A 21339-nucleotide genomic window follows, 5' to 3' on the forward strand; every position below is an offset into this window, starting at 1 on the left:
TCCTCAAACCACTACTTGTTGTTTGGTTCAGGACTTTTTTTTTATCCCCAAACAGAGATGGAGGAAAGTTTGTGTCAAAAGGTGTGTGTGAGGTCACTATTAATGTTGTCTCAGAGGCATTATTGTACACTCACTATGTTATCCAGTTAAATTCCTCCATTATGGAGCTGTTTGTCATGAAGAGGCATGTGGGAGCTGCACAGTGAGGAGCAGCAGTGATCATATTTGTCTTTGAACTTTCTTCCATTTGAAGCACAGTTGCCCGGTATATGCTTTAAGTGTCTTAAGTTTACAGTTGTAGCTGTTTGTTATGTATATTTTTGTTTCAGATGCATTATTGTACATTCATAATGTTATCCAGTTAAGTTCTTCCATTATTGAGCTGTTTGTCATGAAGAGGCATGTGGGAGCTGCACAGGAGCAGCAGTGATCATATTCCTTTGAACTGTCTTCCATTTGAAGCACAGTTATATAGTTATACATTTGTAGTTGTTTATTACTTTTAACATAATCATAATCCTGCATCGCTTCCTGCTGAGCAAAGATCTCCTAAAATCACTATTTGTTGTTTGGTTCAAGGCCAAACAGAGACAGAGGAAAGTTTGGGGAAGTCTTTGTGTCAAAAGACGTGCATGTGGTCACTATTAATGTTGTCTCAGAGGCATTATTGTACATTAACAAATTAATTCTGTTTAGTTTTTCCACTATGGAGCTGTTTGTCATGAAGAGGCATGTGAGAGCTGCAAAGGAGCAGCAGTGATCATATTCCTTTGAACTTTCTTCCATTCGAAGCTAAATTATACAGTTATACATTTGTAGTTGTTTATTACTTTTAATATAATCATAATCCTGCATCGCTCCCTGCTGAGCAAAGATCTCCTAAAATCACTATTTGTTGTTTGGTTCAAGGCCGAACAGAAATAGAGGAAAGTTTGGGAAAGTTATTGTGTGAAAAGACGTGTTTATTGTCACTATTAATGTTGTTTCAGAGGCATTATTGTACATTAACAAATTAATTCAATAAGTTATTCCATTATGGAGCTGTTTGTCATGAAGAGGCATGTGGAAGCTGCACAGTGAAAGCAGCAATGATCATATTTGTCTTTGAATTGTCTTCCATTTGAAGCACAGTTGCTCATCACAGCTTTAAATGTTTTAAGATTACAGTTATATTTTATCATTTTCTATCCCAGTGCTTCATTTATTACACATTTGCATCCTTTGGTGGATTATTCTGCTGAGAATAAAATCCATATATTCCACATTTGTGGCGTCTTTTGTGTTGTTTCAGAGATTAAGGCAGAATTAAAGGAAAACGTGTGCTATGAATCTGTGCTTCAGCAGCTGCAGCTTCTTTTGAAACTTCTATAATCAGGAAATGCCCTTAAAGTGGACCTGCAGGTGTATATGCTATGTAATTACATTATATTTAAATATAAATTAATTAAAATTAGCCCCCACATCAGTAGCTATGACTACATAATATAATGTAGACCAAAATCAATAAACCCAGACGGAAGAAGCGAGACGCTTCCGCTCCTGCAGTCAGTTGGGTTTATTTTTGCTCCTTTAGGAGACAAGCAGCAGTCTGTTGATTTCAACGGGAGAAATTAAAATCTGCAAACATTTTATAACCGAGTCTGTTCAACCAGAATTCTAATATTGGAGTCATTTTTTTCACAGGACACATGTCTTCTGAATTTGTTTTATTTATATTTATTTTATTTATTATTTATTTTTATTTTTATTATTATTATTTTATTTATTTCTGAGTTATTTTTATGACTAACCAATCAGGAGAAATTAACTTCTTTAGAGACCTGCCCTCTCTCCGCAACTCTCGCGAGATCTCACTTTGGACTGCCGCAACATATGTCTGTCCTCCTGTGACGCAGCTTGATTTCGCCTTTGGTTTTCACCATCTAAAGGTAGGCTTATTGTTACTAGGAGATGCTTATATAATTAATGTAATCGCCGGGGAATGTGTATCATCCGTTAAGACGATTATTTCATTCAAAAAGGTTCATTGTTGTTGTTTTTTTTGCACTGGGAGTGAGAAAAGGGTGGCAGGGCAGGGCTGCTTTTCCTTATTGTCGCCAGCAGACAATCATTCTAAGTTTTCAATGGGCAGATAAAGTGGATAAAAACTATAAAACTCGAAAGATTAATTCGATCAACCAAGAACGCCAGCAATATATATACATAATACATAATAAGTGGAAGTTTCAGGTGAAGTAGAACCTATTCTATCTCATTTTTAATTACTCTATTTATATTTTTTCATTTTACTTTTATATTGTTTATTATCTACTATTACATATTATATTATATTATATTATATACTGTGCTATTATTATTATTATTATTATTATTATTATTATATACCGTCTAGTCACTATAGCATTGTTGCCATCATATCACCAGTTTAATTATTACCATCATCTGCCAACCATCCTACCAACTGATGATGTTCTTTTCTTAACTTCTTAAGTGTCCTTGTTCTTGTTCTGTTCTGTGTTTTTTTCTATTGTTGTTTTTATTTATGCTACCTCAGTATTTTATTCTATTGTATTTTATTGTACTTGAATACCGGACTGCTGTGACAACCGAATTTCCCTTCGGGGATGAATAAAGTAATCTATCATCTATCATCTATCATCATCATCATTTTTTTCATATATCATTCAGCATGCAGTCTCAAATTGGATTATTGTGAAAGAAAGGACTGTTAAACTGCAGTAAAGACCATCTGGGATGTCTGTTCATGCTCCAGCCTCTAGGTCACATGAATTCTCCTGTAACTCAGGATTGTCTGATTGTTTTCCACCCAGCAAAGTTTCATGTGTTCGTTGTGTTTAATTTGCACATTAAAAAGAAAAGTAACGAAAAAAGTTTTTTTTAAAAATGAATAAAATATGAACCCTGTATGGGCTTATTATAAAAAAATATAAAAAACAAAATAAAAATAATAATAATAATAATACAAATATTATTAATAAATATAATAATACATTAAATATAACGTTAAATATATATTCACATTTAATCTAGTTTTAGTTATATAAATAACATAGCAATATGTTGAAATAAAAATAATCAAATGATACATTTCTAGATTCCACATGTGATTATATTCTTGCGTAAGGTTACTATAAATACCAGCAACTGTGTTTATGCTCTGAACTACGGAAGAGGATTAGGGGAGGAGAATGAGATCAGGGGGGAAAACGATGTACTGAGAAAAAAGTTAAAATGTCTAAAATAAAGTCACTTTTTCAGTTTGGTAAAGTAGACTGCAAGCTACAACCTGATTTTCCTCAATACCTCTAATATATGACCAAAAAGCAAATCGATTGCATTATAGGAGATTTTCCCAAAACAATAGTTGTAGCAGCTACTACCAAGAATTTCTCATTTATGTGTCAGTGGATTTTAGTTCTACTAGACCTTAAATATTGTGGTTATTGATCAGTTTATGACATTGCTGAGTTTAAATCAGGTTGTAGCTGCAGTAACTGTTGGGATAGAAAACAATGTTACTCTGATTACTTATTGACACGGGAACAACCAATCTGTGAAGATCTTTACAACTTTACAGAACACAACTGTGAGCTCTGTGACTTAAAATCCTTTAAACACCGGCTTGTGTTTGTCATGCAGGAGGGTTTGTAGCGTGCAATGATTGAGCCTAAAGTGAGAGGTGAGGACGTCCCTCTGTGTGGGAAACATGACAGCCAGACCACAGCTCAGAGGTGAGATGATTAACTGTCTGTTTCTCCACTCCAGAGTCAGCACTCCACCATCTTTGAGGAGAGAAATCATTCATTTGGAACAAAATCAACTTCTACCAAACTTTTCTGCTTGATAGTTTCTGTGTGCAGTGGCGGTTCTAGACCAGTTTTACTGCGGGGGCCAAGGAGGGGCCAGTGTTTAATCAGAGGGGCACATTAAAAATGGTCAAAAATTATATTTAAGCATTCAAAACCTCTATTTTAGCTAAAAATCTCATATTTGGAAGAACTACATTGATTGAAGCAATGAGACTTACCAACATTAACAGTTGTTTTTGTACGACAATGACATTTCTCTTTTTTTTTTTGCACAATCACTTTTTTTATTTTGAAAGTGCAGTACAGTGAGAATTATCTTATCTATATTTAGCTTTTATTGCACAATTAAACTATTATACAATGTTCACATTCTGGGTTCCTTTTGTGTACAATGAGATATTGTTTGTACAAAAACTAGGTAAGAATTGTTCCGTCGTTCATCGCTATAAATTGATCATTTTATTATTAATTTTACACAGTGGCCCCTGTAGGCCCCTGTGTAGAACCGCCACTGTCTGTGTGTACAGCTGTTTCTGTGACTGGATGTCTTATAATCTTATTTCCCACCCGAATGGTCTTTCTCTTGCTCCATCAGATTGAGTACAGACTTCCCTACATCCTGGAGGACTCGTGTGAGTTCAATGAGTCCACTCCTTAATTTCAGAGGAAGGTCGGCTCGCATGTAAGCCTTTTTTACTCACTGTGTGCATGTATTTCATTATATATATATATAACTCAAACAGAGTTGAATAACAGTTATAATGACAGACATTAATTATTAATTAATTAATTAAATCATTATTTTTTTAAATGGAATAAAATGGAATATATCATTCAATTTATATAAAAAAACAAATGGAAAAAATGGAATACATAATTTAATTTATATGAAAAAACAAATGGAATATAATGGAATATATCATTCAATTTATATAAAAAAACAAATGGAATATGTAATTTAATTTATATAAAAAAAAAAAAAACAACTTTCCCAATTGCCCACAAGTGTCATGAATATTTGGGGTAAAATGCATGCTTTACATATGAATAAAGAGATTCTGGCAAAAATATCGACATTTTTAAGATTTGTTTGGTTACTTTTTCTAATGGGAACTTTCAAAACATTTAATACGATAATGCTGTGATGTGGTTTGGATGGTTAAAATATAACTTTTTATACACCTTTTCCTAAGTAAATGTACTTAGTTACATTCCACCACTGGTGCAGGCAATATGAGAAAAACAGGGTCACTTTTTTATTTCTGAGAATGTGAAAGGGTTGATCCTGAAGATCCGCTTTGAGTGTAATGATGATCATAACTTTAATTTATTTCTAGTTAAAAAAAACAACACAAAAACAAGGTGAATAAATGTGTGTGTGTGTGTGTGTGTTTTATGTTCCTTCTTCCAGAGTCCTTCAGGAGAGTCCAAGTGTTGTCTCGATGCAGAATGATTCTTCACAAGGACATTCTGCAAATCGATGAAGGACACCCCTCTCCTCCAGAGAAGTCAGCCTTAAACATTACATGTTTAACCTCTTTTTGGAAGATCAAAATAACTGATATATTAGGCGTTTTTGTAATATTCCCATTGGGAATATACTACTTGGTTACGGTTAAGGATACATCATGCTCATGCTTTATAGAAGTACTTTGATGGAGGAAACAAACCACGACTCCACGACCTGCTCTTTACTTTGAGCCTCCAGAGCAAATAATGCTTCCTCGGCCTGTCAGGAGCAAGACCAAGGCCCCGTTTACACGAGGACGCTCCGGGTAAAAACGACAAAATATTTTATCGGAAGTGCCTTTCGTTTAGACGGTGACGGCGTTTTTGGGGCTTAAAGATGCAAAAATCTGAAACCACCTTCCAAAGTGGAAAAGTTAAATATGCTGTCCGTCTACACTGCCAAGACACAAAACTCTGATCTGATCTGCTCACGTCACGTATGTGTTTACGTCACATACATGCTCCAGTACAGGAAATAAACAAACGTGGGATTATTTCCATGGTGGGACCTTCAAGCTGCTCTGGCAGCTCTAATAAACTTACAGGAGTCTTTCCACCAAATGTACAGGATATGTGCAGATAGTATTAGTGAACAGAGAAGGATCTGGAATTACCTCCATCACATTCTGGATGCAGCAATTGGTCGGAGGAGCCAGACGGCTGTGAACGAGACCTGGGAGATCTAGTGATGGTGGAGAACTTTGTGGAAGGAGTAGCTGATGAAAATGTGTGGCGTGAAAACTTCTGCATGCCCAAAGATGCTCTTATGGCTTTAAGTGATGCCGCCTGGCTGCATACAATCCAATTTCACACACTTTTGCGTCACCGTATGCAGCAGATTTCCTCCCGAAAATGCTCGTCTAAACGAGGAATAAAAAGTGAAGACGCGACGACACTTTTGCGTCTTCTGTTCAGACCGTCCTCATGTAAACGTAGCCTAAAGCCTGTGGGGAAGGGGGTATTATGTGGAAACTAACTGTAAATCATTTGCTTTGGTCCTTTTGTAAACACACCTGTTTATTTATGGAGGACTGTAGATCTTTAAATCGTGCATCAGTTCAGGCCACCTCTGGGTCAATTTTGAGGTTTGGGGCCATTTTGGTCCCATAATATGTCTTCTTTCAGAATACTGTAAAACATACACATTGTGTATATTTCACTATATTTTGTAAATTTCTCCTAAATTCACTAGAAGTTAGCGTTCTGGACCGCGAGCGTAGTCTAAACCTTCATTAGAAAGCTCCCACTCTCCTGCACAATATTATGTGTTTTACATGTTCGATATGAATCAGATTCAATATTTTGTCTTGAAGTAGTAATTTCCATTAAAAATGTTTGAAATCTTTAAAGGTCGTTTCCTCAAAATAAATGTCTCATAAATCTAAAATTCAGCTCCACTTACAGACACTTAGCTGACCAGTTGTATTTCTTCCTATATTCTGAATGTTTTTACAATCATTCATACCCTGATTTATACAAAATGTTCTTCCTAAAAACATGAATTATTTTTTTAATGTTTTGACAGTATTTTCTGATTTATGAAATGAGATATTCAACTCTGAAATTTGCTTTATCTAATGTTCAGATTTGAAAATGTATTTACTTATATATATATATATATATATATATATATATATATATGAACATATTTACCATATTAAAAGTTTATTGAACAGTAAATACACTGTTTGTACCATTTTCAATTGAATATATTAAAAAAAAGAACAAGCAAATTATTACATTCTGTTTCATTCATACTTTAGACATATTTTTGGAAACGAGGTTGAGAATTAAAAAATAATTCTATCATTTTATTTATCAACGTATCAGTTTTTTTTGTTTCATCTCTCAAAAATAGTTTCCATAAAACGGACAAAGTCACAACATATGTCATTATTTATTATTATATTATCTTGCAGACTCATACGGCTGCAGTCTTGGTACCTACTGGCTGTATTAACTTTAAATAATGTCCCCTCTTCCCCCACAAAAAGAGACAAGATGATCCAGGAGTCGATCCATGTCGACGGTTGGATGGACTCTTTCCTGAAGCACGTGCTGGAAACAACTGGTGTGTTTACAAGGTCGTGTCTGCTGCTGATGAATGTTCTGAAATGTTCTCTTTAATGGTATACTATGCAGCAAAGTCAGTACCTCCCTGCCTTCTCAAAAGAGCCAAAGAGAGAGAGAGAAAGAGAGAGAGAGAGCAGTTCACATCGAGCAAACTTTACAGTAAAAAAGAGAAAATCCAGGTAAAGTGCAGGGTCCCTGCAGTTAGACACTGCCAGAAATGATTGACAGGGATTATTTTTTGTTTAGGTCTATACATTGTTTACTTTGTTTACTGTGTGGTTGTGTTACATATTAGACCTGTCAACAGAGAATTTCTTTAGTTTTTTTTGCTTCCATTTGAAGCACATTTGCTGCTTTAAAGAATCAGTACAGGACATTCAGAACATTAATATAACAGTTAACAGCTATTTATTATGTAAAGATATAGTGGTGTAATTTGTTGTCGATGTGGTCTGATTCTATATCACATTCAAAAATGTATCAATATATTTTTTGTATCAATTTATCCCCCAGCCCTACTGGGAATGAGATTGAGCCTCGTGGGGGAAATTCCTGGTCGGAGTCTGAACCATTGAAATGCTCGGGCAAATTCACAAAAGGATTGTAAGGCTTTTGCGGCCGCTAAACATGTTCAAATCAGGCAGAAACAAATTCTCAAAGCAAGGGCAATGGGTGAATTGAGCCTCTAACTGCGTTGCCAATTTATTTCTATTTGCATGTATTTATATGAGATAATATGCAAACGTTGGTGCAAAATGTACCCCTTTCGATTCAAATGAGCCTGATTGCAACAAAAAAAAAATTCACAAACTCCAGCGCTAACAGTCACATGCAGTTAGAAATTATTAGCGTCTTCAGAGAGTTGCTGGTAAATGACCCGCATTTATGAGGACAAATTAAAGGTCGACTCAGACTCCTTTATTTTGCGATTCAGTGACAGGACGCACGTCTCAGCTCCCCTACAGGTTATTTTTGAAAATACATGAAAAATGAATGTAAAATAATGTTAATCAACAAATAGATGTCAGGCTCATTCTGACCAAGGTTATTATAGTTAACGAAAACTAACGAAATAAAGAAAACTAGAATTGAAAAAACATTTTCGTTAATTGAAATAAAAATAAAAACTAGAGTTTTTAAAAAAACGATAACTAACTGAAACTGTATTGTGTGGTTACAAAACTAACTAAAACTAACTAAAATTATCGTGACAATGTCCTTAGTTTTCGTTTTTGTCAACTTTTTTCATACATAATTCAGTGTTTCTATTTGAACATGCAACACATGGTAAATATGTTTACTGAGACTGGGATGTTGACACTAGAACCAAAATTCAAAACACCCAGAACTATAAGAGTAAATAACCTTATTGGGGCTGAGATGATAAACCAAAGGAAATAAAGGCAAAATTTATTATGACCTCTTTGAATCTCGTACCCAACACATAGCCCATTACAAAAAAACTAAAACAAACACTAAAACTAATAAAAACTAAACTAAAACTAAGCATTTTCAAAAACTAAAAACTAAACTAAAACTAGAAAACTCACTCTAAAAACTAACTAAAACTAACTAACTAACTAATTTGAAAACAAAAATTCACAACGAAATTAAAACTAAAACGAATGAAAAATCCAAAACTATTATAACCTTGATTCTGACTCTTGTGATGTCACACAGCTGATGCGCTCACATACGCTCACTGTGTGAAAGTGGACTGTGTGAGTGTGCGTTATCTTTTGGATGTGTAGAGGAGCTCAGAACATTAATTAATATGAGGTCTTGTCTGATCGTCTGGTCTGTCTTTGGAGATTTAAATAATCAATGGAGCTACACTGTTGTTTCTCTCTTATCTCTGAAGACACACACAAAAATAACACAGCCCATGTGTAAAAAGGAGGCAAAACTGTGCTCAGCTTCAAAACTTTATGGGTGTTTACACTGTGATATAATAAGGGCAATATCCTTCTGAATCTGAGGCAGATATCGGTTGCAAGTAATGGAGGGAATTCATGGTGCTACCAGCGGCCGCAATCCATTCTTTGTGAATTCTCCCCATTGTATGTTGTGTACTGCACCTTTAAATGTTTCAGGATCGCTGTTAATAACATCACCAAGTACTCACTAAGCCAGAGTTTTTTACCTGCACTTTCAGTGAAAATGACTTCTAGGCCTTTAGTTGGGTTACACCCCTTCTAATGAAATGTTTTTTCTTTATTTTTAAGAGTTAATTTGTGGGATTTCTTGCCTTCTTAATGTGTTTGAGAGCATCAAAGCAAAAGATTAAAGGCTACTCTGAAGAATCTAAAATATAAAACATTCTGGTTTGTTTCACACTTTTTTGTTTGCTACACAATTCCATATCATCACTCCATCATAGTTATGATGTCTTCAATATTTATCTACAATGTAGACAAAAATACTAAAAATAAAGAAAAACCATCAATGAGAAGCTGTGTCCAAACTTTTGACTGGTATTATATAAAAGGCAATAAAATATATTAGGTTTAAGAGCTAATCTGTCCACAGTGCTATAAAAAATGTATTTGAGAGCAGAACAGTCAATTGCAATTCAAAAAGTTTAAATTTGATTCCAAAAAAAGTAAAACTCACAGGAATTAATTTTTTAATCCCAAATTGATTTTATTTGCAGTGTCAATAGTTCTGCTCTCAAGTCTTGTTTTTGATTGCAGTGTGAAAATATGGGCTTTCAAACCTGTTCAACCTGTTTGATTGCATAATGAAGACATTTCTCCGTCTAATCTCTTGACTTTGACTTATTTTTTCACACACTTTTTTGAAATAAATGAATCAGTGAACATCTTTTAAACCTTTTTGCAGCATTATAACGATATTTTCTGCCACTTGTATCTGGACGGACAGACACTGAGGTCAGTAAAATCATCTTCCTTTCCTTCAAGATCAAAACAACTGAAAATATTTGAGACTTTTCTCCCTTTTTACTGCATCCACATCATCTAAAGATCCATCCAAACGTGGACGACCGTGGGGCAGATTTTAATATGTCATTCATATTGAACTATCACATCAAACATTTTAGCTTTTACTCAGGATTTATTATTATTATTAATATTTTTTTAAATTATTTAGTTATTTTATTTTTCTGAATGTCACCGGAGTGAAATTGTGAAATTAATAAGTGCATGCTGTTTGGATTTATCTTGACTCCTCTAATTTGTTTTTAGAATGATAAAAATCCCTTTATAATGCAATTTATAGATTATATACACTGAATATAAAACTTTGCATGTCCTGTTTTCCAGAGATCATTTAAAATAACAGGTACATTTGGAATTTACTTTCAACCCCATTAATTTATGGTAAGCTGATTGGTTCAAACATCTGCGAGACGTGTTTTAATTATAGTTTGTGTACTTTAAAAAGACATAAACCGTAAAAGAAGGTTGGGTTTTCCTGGGGAGGAGTTTCTAGCCTACTTTCGTTTTCACATTTGGATCTGTGACGACTTTTTATTTCTGCCTCGTTTCAAGGTAATAAAATGATGTGTTTTATTTACTTGATTTAACCGTCCTATCGGTCCATGTAGCGTGTGTTTATTCGGAAACAGTGAATTCGTTGCAAACAGCGACGAGAAATAGGAAACGCTTTCTTTCTTTGTTGTTGACATACTAACTTTGACCGAGGTGGATTGGTTTGAGGCCTACTTTTGGAATCGGGAGGAATAGTTGAACACACACGACAAACAAGTCTTCTTTCTTCAAATCTTATTTCGTTTCTCTTCGACACTATAATCTGCTTCATTTTACAATGACTGTGTCGTTTCTCTGAGAAGAAAAAGCGGAGAAAAACTCAAAAAAACAATAGCAGGAAATGGTGCGTTCACCGTCGTGTTTATTTACTTATGGCTATTCTTGCTCATTTGTAGAGAAAAAACAATGATCAAATGTGACTCAGAACTTTAGGGTATCGTGATCCTGACTGTACATTTTTTGTTCGTCTTTTTGTTTTGTTTTGATAAATAGCACCGCCTGAATGTTTTTAATTTATATCGCGCCTCTATAGGTGGTATCCTGTAATACTGTAGAGCTGCATATTCAGCAATAGACACCGCCACCTACTGTACAAACATAAATGGTCCAGATGGATTATATAACATATACAGTGCTTAAATTTATTAGATCACTGGTTTGTGCCACAGCTGTCCTAAATTGACAGCATTAGTCATTGCCAAAATCATTTTTTATGTTTCTGTAATGGTTAATATACCAGTATGTAGAAGCTCTTTAACCAAAAAGACATTTGTAATGCTAAAATATAATTATTATTGTTATCCATGAATTTTCAAATGTACTGCTTTACACAAAAAAAACATTTATTTCTTGATTAAGATATCAAATTACTTAATATCAATTTATCTGCATTCCTAAACAGAAAAGTTAGTTAAGTGTTTGAATGTTCTGCTTGATTAATTTCCGGCTCAAAACTGGGTATAAAAAGGTGAATTCAGTTTATTTACCAAATAAACAATAACATTTTTAGTTTCAAACAAGAAAACAAGTGGTTTTCTAAAATATTTGTTTTCTCTTTTTTTTGACAGGTGGTCTAATACATTTGTTAAGCACTGTATTTAATATGAAAAGTACAATTTATAATAACTATAGAATGTATGTAAATATAGGTACATTGTGTTAACATATGGTTATATCTGTTTGCAGATGAAATGCAGTGATATATTATTTTTATTTATGTTAGTATTAGTTAGTTGGTAGCTAGTATATTTTAGCATATGTTACATTTGATTTAATCTTTTTGCTAGTTTGGATTTACGATCCTGTTAAATTATTATTTTTCTTCCTTGGTTGAGCAAACTGCAATGAGACACATTTACATGAAGGGATAAATAAAGTACTTCTGATTCTGATTGCTGATAGTTGCATGTTGGACAATTTGTGTTTAACATAATTGCCACATATTCAGATAAAATAAAGATGGAATAATATGCTTTGACCTTTGGTTTACCATAATGTATTCACCACAGTTAGTGGTTACAGCCCTAATTATTACCTCTTCTTTCTCTGTGCACTCACTGGTCTAGCCAAAAGTTTAAGTCTCATCCAGAGATGTTTTGCCTTTGTTCGTCCATAGAGTTTGACTCCTATGTGCCATCTGAGGGGGTAGGATTTTGCTGTCCTAATTGCAACTCATCAGTCGGTTTTTGTTTGTTATGCAGGTGCAGGTGTATGCTTGTAATGAAGCTGCCTGTGGAGAAGAAAAAGGAAAAGGAGGAGGAGGAAGTCCATCCTTCTGAAACCCCTCCACCAGAAGAATTTGGTATTGTGGTCGAATTTCTGAGGTGAGAAGAGGATCTGTAACTGCTGACGGAGATTTCACCTTTTTTTTCAAACAAAGATCAGAGTTAGTCCACATATTAGGACCTCTGCAACCTTTTTATTGTCTGACAATAATCAAATAATATTTAATGTTAAAGCGAGGAGAGAAATCATTCAGCACAATCAACTTTCAAAGAACATTTTATTTATAAATCACATTCAATGATATTTTGCACAAACACAAGTCAGATTTTTACCGTGTTGTCATACTTGAAGGCCGATGCTTTTAATGTTTATTTTCATGCCGATGAAGTCATAATTGTCCTTTCATTTGCTGCAAGATGTGTGAGTCTATGTGAGTCGATGTGTTAATCTCATATGTTTACATTCTTTCCTGTTGCTTGTGTCTGTTCTGACAGACGTAAAAGTCAGTAAAATCAAACTAGAATAATCTATTAATGTTAGTTTGTTTTGGGGGTAATACTTTAAAGAATCTTTTACTGAAATTTTCTGATGCGTAGTTTGTAGTTTCTGTGTATTCAGTTGATGTTGCTGGATTCATTTTATAATGTTATAATTATTACAAGTATCTTTTTTTAAAATTCTGTTGCCATAGTCGCACCGCTCTTGTTGAGGTAAGCTTTCATTTTGCCTCAGGGCCGGCTACAGACATGGCACATTCTCAGAAACACTCTAATATCCCTTTTGGACGAACCCAGTTCCAGAGCCGGTTCCAAATCGCAAACAAGTTCTTTGGTTTTTGATTCCCAAAGAACTGGCTCTCTGCAGGAAAACTGGCACCAACTCTTTGCTGGGGTAGTTGAGGTAGCCCCTCAACCCTCCCCTGCTTTATGGTGGATTTGACTGTAAATGGGACCATAATTTACAAAGTGAACATCATGCTCTACTGGAAAAAGTCTTGAGTCTAATGATTGAGACCATACACCTTAATGTAATGTTTATTGAGTTCATAAATCCAGTCATGAGTGGAGTAAATTTTCTTATTGACTTTTACAAAACTGACTTCTTTTTGCAACATTTTCAGTCGCCCCCTGCTTGCCGTTAGAATGAATATTATTATTCATATATGCAACGCAAGTTTTTCTGAGTCCCACTGAGAGTTTCTGTAGCTGGATGTGAAAATCAAACTCTCACTCTGGTGGTTTTTTCCTCTTCTGCTAGGAAGAGGAAGCGACGTGGAAAGTCTGCAAAGGAAAGCCTGATACTGATGGAACTTGAGTCCTCTGGCAGGTAAGCTTTTATTAGCATTAAATAGTTCCTGCATTCACTGATATTTTGCACAAACACACGTCTGATTTTTCTGTCTGGGACATTATTCATCCCTTATGATGTAGGATCTGTTTGAGTATAATAATTGAAACTCATTGAAAATGATTTCACACACGCAACATTCAGAAATTAATTTCTCTTGTCTACCAGTGAAGACAACAAAGACACCAAAACATCCAATGTGTCCATCTGGAGTGACACTTTAAACATTATAGACTGGATATTTGATTCTGCAAAGTTTTATATTTTAATAAGAAATAAGAAAATTAATGAAATAATTAATTATTGCATTTCTATGTTTTAATTTTTTACATTTTGTTTTAAAGTACTTATTAATGTGATGTTGAAGTGAAGCCTGATGTTTCCTTCCACATAAAGTAATGATCTCAGTCAGTCACTATCAGGACTGACAAAGTCTGATCACTGCTCTCTGTTAAGTGTCTCTGTTAGCTAAGTTTCAGATAAAATCAAATCAAAATGACTTTATTTATCCCCAAGGGGAAATTCAATTAGTCTGTTAGCTCTTGAAGAATGAGACGGCTGTAGGAGCGAAGGATCTTTTTCACTGGCTGAGGCGGGTCTTGAACCTGCGGAAATTTATGATCATTTCCTTAGTCTTTGAGGTGTTCAGTAGGAGATAGTTCTTGTGACTCCTGTCACTGAAGGCTTTTATCAGATCCCTGTATTCAGATTCCTGTCCATTCCTGATACACGCCACAATAGCAGTGTCGTCCGAGTACTTCTGGATGTGACAGGACTCAGAGTTGTATTTGAAGTTCGCTGTGTACAGTGTGAACAGGAATGGAGCCAGAACAGTGCCTTGTGGAGCCCCTGTGCTGCTCATTAATGTCCCAGAAACACAGTTCCCCAACCTGACATACTGTGGTCTTCCTGTCAGCTAATCTGTGATCCAGGAGATGAAGGAAAGATCCACTCCATCTCTGTCAGCTTGTTTTTAAGTATGTTGGGTTGGATGAAAATCAGAGAACATGATTCTCACATAAGCACCAGTTTCCTCCAGATGAGCAAAGGAACGGTGAAGCATGTAGAGGACATCGTCGTTCACTCCCATGTGTTGTTTGTATGCAAACTGCAGGGGGTCGAGTTTGTCTTTGACTTCAGCTCTCAGTAGGCGTAGAATCAGCCGCTCCAAGGTCTTCATGATGTGAGAAGTGAGAGCTACTGGTCTGTAGTCATTAAATTCAGCTGGACATTTTATTTCGGTACTGGCACAACACAGGAAATCTTCCACAGTGCTGGCACACGCCCCAACTGTAGACTGAGGTCCAAAAAAGTTGGGTCGCTGATTGAAACATAAATAAATAATAATATTTAATCTTAACAGAAGTTTCTGTGTGTTCAGCAGCTGCTGTGGCTGGATTTGTAAGACGTGGCCCATTCTCACAAACATGATAACTCAGGAAAAAAAAAACATCCTGGGTTCTTAGCTGACCTTATTATATTATTAATATATGTAATATAAGTGAGAAGTAGGGGACTAGTACAAAAAGAGGAGATAAGTCATGAAATAATGATAACAATAAAACAATACTTTATATCATTTGTAATTTTACAGACAGATTCTTCTTCTTCTTATGATAAATGTTTAAGTAAGAAGTTGGGGAAAGTTCTTTATGAAGAGATGAAAATCAGTCAGTGAACTGAATTGATTTAATATTTGGCTGGATGAGTTATAATCTAACTTGTGGTAATTCTCTACTGTTCAGTACAAGCGGTGAGGACAGTGGAGAGTGCTCTGACTCTGGTGTTTCCTTGAGTAGTGATAATTCAAAAGGATTACCCATCTCGTTCAGAAGGTCCTTTCCCAGGTAAGTTTATGTTAACGTTAAAATGCAGCTGCATTCATTGATATTTTGCACGAATACAAGTCTGATTATATAATGTCATTACTTTGTTTCTCTTTAAAATGTAGTTCGATGTCATTTTTTTAAACTTAGTTGAACATTTTATGAATATGAATTAACAATCATTTTTTACATCACTGAAGTCTGTAAAATACATTTTCTTTTTCTGGAAATTTAAAATGAATGCAAGTTTTAGGGCCTTTGCACCTTTGTAATAACTTAATAATAGTTCATGTTGAAGTGAAGCTTTTTCTTTTAATGTTTATTCTCATAGTGATGAGGTAGCATCATTGGTGTGTTTATCATTGACTGCAGGTTGGACATTTCTCCCTCAGAGGAGAAACAAGATGTTGCAGATGATTTGGTTGAGTGTTCAGACGATCAAGTGAGTCTAATCTGTTCACCTCATAAACTTTCTTTCACACGTGTTTATAAATATATTGATCATGTTGATTTCAGCAGTTGTATTTATCTCTTCGGTTCGTTGTATCTGGACTGACAGACCCTAAAGTCAGAAACATTTTCTTCCTTTTCCAGGAAATCAAACATTATAATAATCCCATTATTCTTCAATTATCTAATAATAATTATTCTCCCATTACATGCAAAACCTATTTCCCTTATTCCACACACTGCTATCATATCTGAAACCCTGTTGCTTTTAATGTTTATTTCATACTGATGAACTTTCTGCAGGCTGGACAGAGAAATGTGGAGCAGGAGGTTTCTGTCCATCTTAAGAGGATCAGGTGAGTCTGATCTGTTCACCTCAGAAACATTCTGAAATGTATTGATTCATCTATGAACATTAGAACTTTTTCAGCATAGTTGCAATCAGTAGCCATTTACTGCTCTGTAACGTCTCGCCTCCACTATGAATGCGCCGAAGCGGGATGCCGGGATCAAATGATCCCACCAATTCTCCGCCGCTAGAGGTAGACACAGAGGTGGAAAACTGGTGGGACTGTTATGTATGTATGGTATGTATGGTAAGTATGTATGGTCATCGAGGCGAAGCGGGATATTTGACGTCGTGAGTGATATCTAACACACACCTCCCACTTGGTCTGACAGTCATCGAATCACTGTCCAGCAGCACATCAACTGCGGCGGCCATCGCTAACTTGGCACAGCGGCCTTATTGTAACAACAAAACAGCATGCTAACTGTACATGTGGTGTCATCCGCTGATCGTAAACAAACCGGCTTCGCTAACGGTCTGCTGAGTGTCCAGGGCTTGTTGGATGGAGATCGCTGTAAACAAACAGAGATCGCTAAGTGAACACATCCTGCTGCAGCACATAGACACTGTACTGCTACAGAGCTAACTGTTAGCCTGTTAGCATTGTGCTACTGTGCAGCACTGCTGCTGCTCTGACTATCATCAATATCGTCTCCTCCCACCTTGTTCTGCGATGCCAGACTGCACTATGAAATATCACGCCTTCGCGGGATCACTATGAACGCCCTAAGGGAATAAGCAGGCATAGATCTTTCCGGCAATATAGCGGGACATTTGCGGGATGGCACTATGAAATTTTCCTGTTACTTTATCTGGACTAACAGACACTTTTCTAGAAGATCAGCATTAACGCTGAGTAAAACATGAATATAAACAGAAAACAAAAAATTCAGAATTGAGAGTGTATTTACAAAAATAAAAGCTTTTAATATTAAATTTACTCTCTTTGTTTGGTTCAATTGAATTACATTTTTTAAATCTGGGATAGACGAGGAATCTCCAATCTTAAAATATTGACAATTATTTTATTTGTATTTTAACAGACGGAGAGAAAAGTCAACATTGTTTTCACAAAGATTAAAATAACTGTATATTTGTATATTTGGGTAATAATATTGATATTAATAATATAACAATAGCATAACAAATCATTTTTTTAATCTGGGTCTGGATGTGTTATAATCTAACTTCCACCCTGGTGTTTTTTTTCTCTCTTTCTCTGACTCCAGTGATTCCTTTGTGGGGGATTGGCTAAAAAGCAACCAAAAAAATTTCAAGGAAAGTCAGTCCTCTCTCATGTAAGTGTTTAGTAACATTAAAATGCAGTTCCATTCATTGATATTTTGCACAAAACAAGTCTGATTATATAAAGTCATTATTGTGTTACTTTTTTTCAAATGTAGTTTTAGTATCTCTGTTGTTTATTTCTGTGTGACCTGTGAAGACAAGAAAATAATGCATGTCTCTGGTTTAAAATCCTGTTGTCCTGGAATAATCGTAATATTAATTAATGTAAAATAAAAATAAGGGCCAATTTATTTAAAAAAGAGAGAACTCAGTGGAAACAGAATCAACATTTTCTGAATCTTGCTTGATAGTTTCTGTGTATCCAGTGGTTTCTGTGGCTGGATGTTATGAACTTCCACCTGGTGGTTTTTCACTTCTGTCAACTGTGAACAGTGAGGACAGTGTGAGGTCCTTTGACTCTGTTGTGTTAATGAGGACTGATGGCTCAAGGCACAACACTGAATTGCAGCTGCATTCATTAATACTTTGCACTCCCAGAAGTCTGATTATATAAAGTCATTATTGTGTTACTTTTTTAAATGTAGTTCTATGTAATTTATTACTATGTGACCTGTGAGGACAAGAATTTACTGCACATCACAGCATGTCTTGTTTTAAAATATGTTTTCTTAGCTGAACATTTATAATAATATAATATAAATATTTACACTCATTTTAATCTGTAAGACGTATTTTCTTTTTCTGGAAATTTAAAAATGTCTTAGGGTCTTTATAATAACTTAATAATAATTCATTTTGAAGTCACTTTTGCTTTTAATGTTTATTTTAATAGTGATGAGACAGCATCATTAGTGTGTTTATTATTTACTGCAGGACATTTCTTCTTCAGAGGAGAAACATGATGTTGCAGATGATTTGGTCTCACTCTGGTGGTTTTTCTCTCTTCTACTAGGAAGATGAAGGGAAGTGAAGAGTCCTCTGACTCTGGTGGTTCCACCAGGATTGGATCTTTAAGGAGCTTCAAACAGTGGAAAGAGTCTGTTTTCTCCCAGGTAAGCTTTTATTAACAATAAGTAGTTTCTGCATTCACTGATATTTTGCACAAACGGAAGTCTGATTTTTCAGTCTGGGACAAATATTCATCACTAATGATATTAGTCAGCAAAACTTGCTGTATTAATTGTGTCATTTTATGAACATTTCCTCTAGTTTAAGATGAGTTAGGATCTGTTTGAGTGTAATAATTAACTAAATAAACATAATTTAGCTAATTGAAAATGATTTCAGACACTCAACATTATTGTCCACTAAACATAACAACTTACACAGGTCTGACTTTTTCAAAACAACCTTAATTATACAGCAGACTGTTAAACTGCCATCTAATCAGTCTCAGTGCTCAAAGAGTTACAAATGTTTTCATGTTCTATTGAGAGCTGCTTAGCATGAGATTGGATGTTTTGACTCCAAACACAGCAGTCAGTGGATGGTCATTTTGCTTTATTTCACACATTGTTTTGCTCTGGTTTGTAATGATTTCTTTATACCCACAAAGTAGCATCATAACAGTCATTATTACTTTCTGCAGGCTGCAAGAGAAAGAAGAGAGAAGAGGGCGATGGATTAAGTTTTCTTTCTGTGAGTCAAACCTCCACTTACAAAGGTTTCCTCAAATTAGTTTCCAAAAGACGGATAAATTCACAACATGTATCATCCTGATATATAATGACATGTACTAACATATTTTTTTCCATATTGCCCAGCATAAATCTTAGTCTGCTGTTTAAATAATGTTCTTTCTTTGTTTCTTTCAGGAAAAGAGAAGTGACCAGCAGTGGATATGAAACATTTGAGTCTCCCATTAGAAGCGGCAACTTTCTATCATCGATATCAGTCTGCTTCAATTATTCATATACAAGCATACAAAATACAATAAGAATAAACCATAAAAAGCAACAACAGATTGACATCTATAGTCAGAAATTACATAAGTACATTTCCCCCCTCGAACATACAGAATAAAATTCAGAGGGAATGATAATGGAAATGCCATTAGGGAAGACGAAAAAATCAATCATTTAAAAGAAAGAAAGATGTAAACTATGTTTAAATGCATATACTTGATGCCAAATAGGTCAAAACTGTCAGCTGCGTTTGACACAGTTAACCATCGCCAACCATCTGAACGCACTACCAGTTTTACCAGGGGCGTCCCTCTCTACCTTTAAAAAAAAACTCCTGAAGACCCAGCTCTTCAGAGATTATCTTCATGCCTAGCACACAAAAGAATTGTCACTAGCACTTATTGCTGCACTGATGGCTCTTACTGCACTATACCTTGATTGTTTGCTTTTTTCTTCCTGTAAGTCACTTTGATAAAGGTGTATGCTAAATGACTAAATGTTAATATTTTTTTCCAGACTTGAAGTTTGTATTGCGCAGATATTACATTATATTACATTGTATTTAGTAATACTGATACTGGAAATAAAATTGGGTCTCCATATATTCTACATATTGAAATATTTTCATGTTTCCAGCCTCTCCTGTCCTCTCCTGATTTTTTTTCGTTACATGACCGTTCGTATCAGCAGAGTCAATCATTTAAAAAAAATAAATGAGTTTTTAACAGGATCTAGTTATCCCTTTTTTGGCAGCGTTTTAAATGAGATATTTAGAATAAAGTAATTTTGACATAAAATATCACAATTTTAAGCTTCATTTTGGTTACACATGACTAATGCTAATGCCTGTTTTCAGTTTCTTTTTATGATAGACGGTGTATTTTGGCTGATTAATCACAGAAAACATGCTTAACCAGGCTGCTACCGCCACAATAAGCTTCTGTGGGAACACTGTTTCATTAGAAAGCCATGAAAGACAAAATATAAACAAAGTAACATCAGTAAATGACATGATTTCTGCCTTAGCCCAATCAGACAGTTTTTCATCGCGATAAACGATGAAAACGCCAACTCCCATGATGCTACTCTACTCCATGACGTCACAAATACAATCTCTCAGAAAACTACATATTTGACAAAAATAAAATACAAGTACCTCCAATTTAGAATGATTGTTTTACCATTATTAATATTACATTTTTAATACTTTTTTACTATTTCAGAGCATGTTGGCCTAGTTTTTATATTTGGTAGAAGCATGGCCGTAGGTTTGCATAGGGACGGTAGGGACATGACCCTACCAACTTTTCAGGAGGCCCAAATTGTCCCTACCAACTTTTAAGCAACCTAATTTGCATTATCTTTGAAGTGCAGTTATATAGGTTAGTTAGATTGTCTTACCATATTTTGCAAGGATAGAATTGACCCTACCATTATTGAGTGAATTATTTGCATTATGTTCAGAGTCACATTTACCACTTTATTACCAATTTTCTTTTCAAGTCTACGTTTCAAACTCACGTTTGATTGGCTCATTTGGCTGATGACCAAACAAACGCCCGCCCA

General features: G+C 35.0%; 1 protein-coding gene and 1 long non-coding RNA gene across 4 annotated transcripts; both read left to right on the forward strand.

Annotated features, from left to right (window-relative positions):
- Positions 1-1857: 1857 nt before the first annotated feature.
- LOC131988657 (uncharacterized) lies at positions 1858-9858 on the forward strand. The gene is made up of 5 exons (XR_009395889.1): positions 1858-1928; positions 3661-3752; positions 4426-4512; positions 5242-5338; positions 7334-9858. It is a non-coding gene; the product is annotated as an uncharacterized LOC131988657 (long non-coding RNA).
- Positions 9859-10037: 179 nt separating this feature from the next.
- Positions 10038-20382, forward strand: LOC131988655 (uncharacterized). 3 transcript variants are annotated; one of them, XM_059353836.1, is made up of 10 exons: positions 10038-10303; positions 12625-12747; positions 13907-13975; positions 15742-15843; positions 16195-16264; positions 16576-16628; positions 17851-17919; positions 18822-18921; positions 19458-19507; positions 19684-20382. In XM_059353836.1, the coding sequence occupies exons 2-9, from the start codon at positions 12635-12637 to the stop codon at positions 19494-19496; spliced, it is 615 nt and encodes a 204-aa protein (XP_059209819.1). In that variant the 5' UTR covers positions 10038-10303; positions 12625-12634; the 3' UTR covers positions 19497-19507; positions 19684-20382. The 3 variants fall into 3 exon arrangements, with proteins under 3 accessions (XP_059209819.1, XP_059209817.1, XP_059209818.1); XM_059353834.1 differs by lacking the exon at positions 10038-10303 and adding an exon at positions 10833-10924; XM_059353835.1 differs by lacking the exon at positions 10038-10303 and adding an exon at positions 10936-11267.
- Positions 20383-21339: the final 957 nt, after the last annotated feature.

Source organism: Centropristis striata, chromosome 16 (genome assembly GCF_030273125.1).
Source record: "Centropristis striata isolate RG_2023a ecotype Rhode Island chromosome 16, C.striata_1.0, whole genome shotgun sequence".
Lineage (NCBI taxonomy): Eukaryota > Metazoa > Chordata > Actinopteri > Perciformes > Serranidae > Centropristis > Centropristis striata.

Coding starts and splice junctions, on each gene's coding strand:
- LOC131988655 (XM_059353836.1), top strand. CDS start 12,635: ATGCTTGTAATGAAGCTGCCTGTGGAGAAGAAAAAGGAAAAGGAGGAG. Junction 12,748..13,906: donor ATTGTGGTCGAATTTCTGAG/GTGAGAAGAGGA, acceptor CTCTTCTGCTAG/GAAGAGGAAGCGACGTGGAA. Junction 16,629..17,850: donor GTCCATCTTAAGAGGATCAG/GTGAGTCTGATC, acceptor CTCTGACTCCAG/TGATTCCTTTGTGGGGGATT.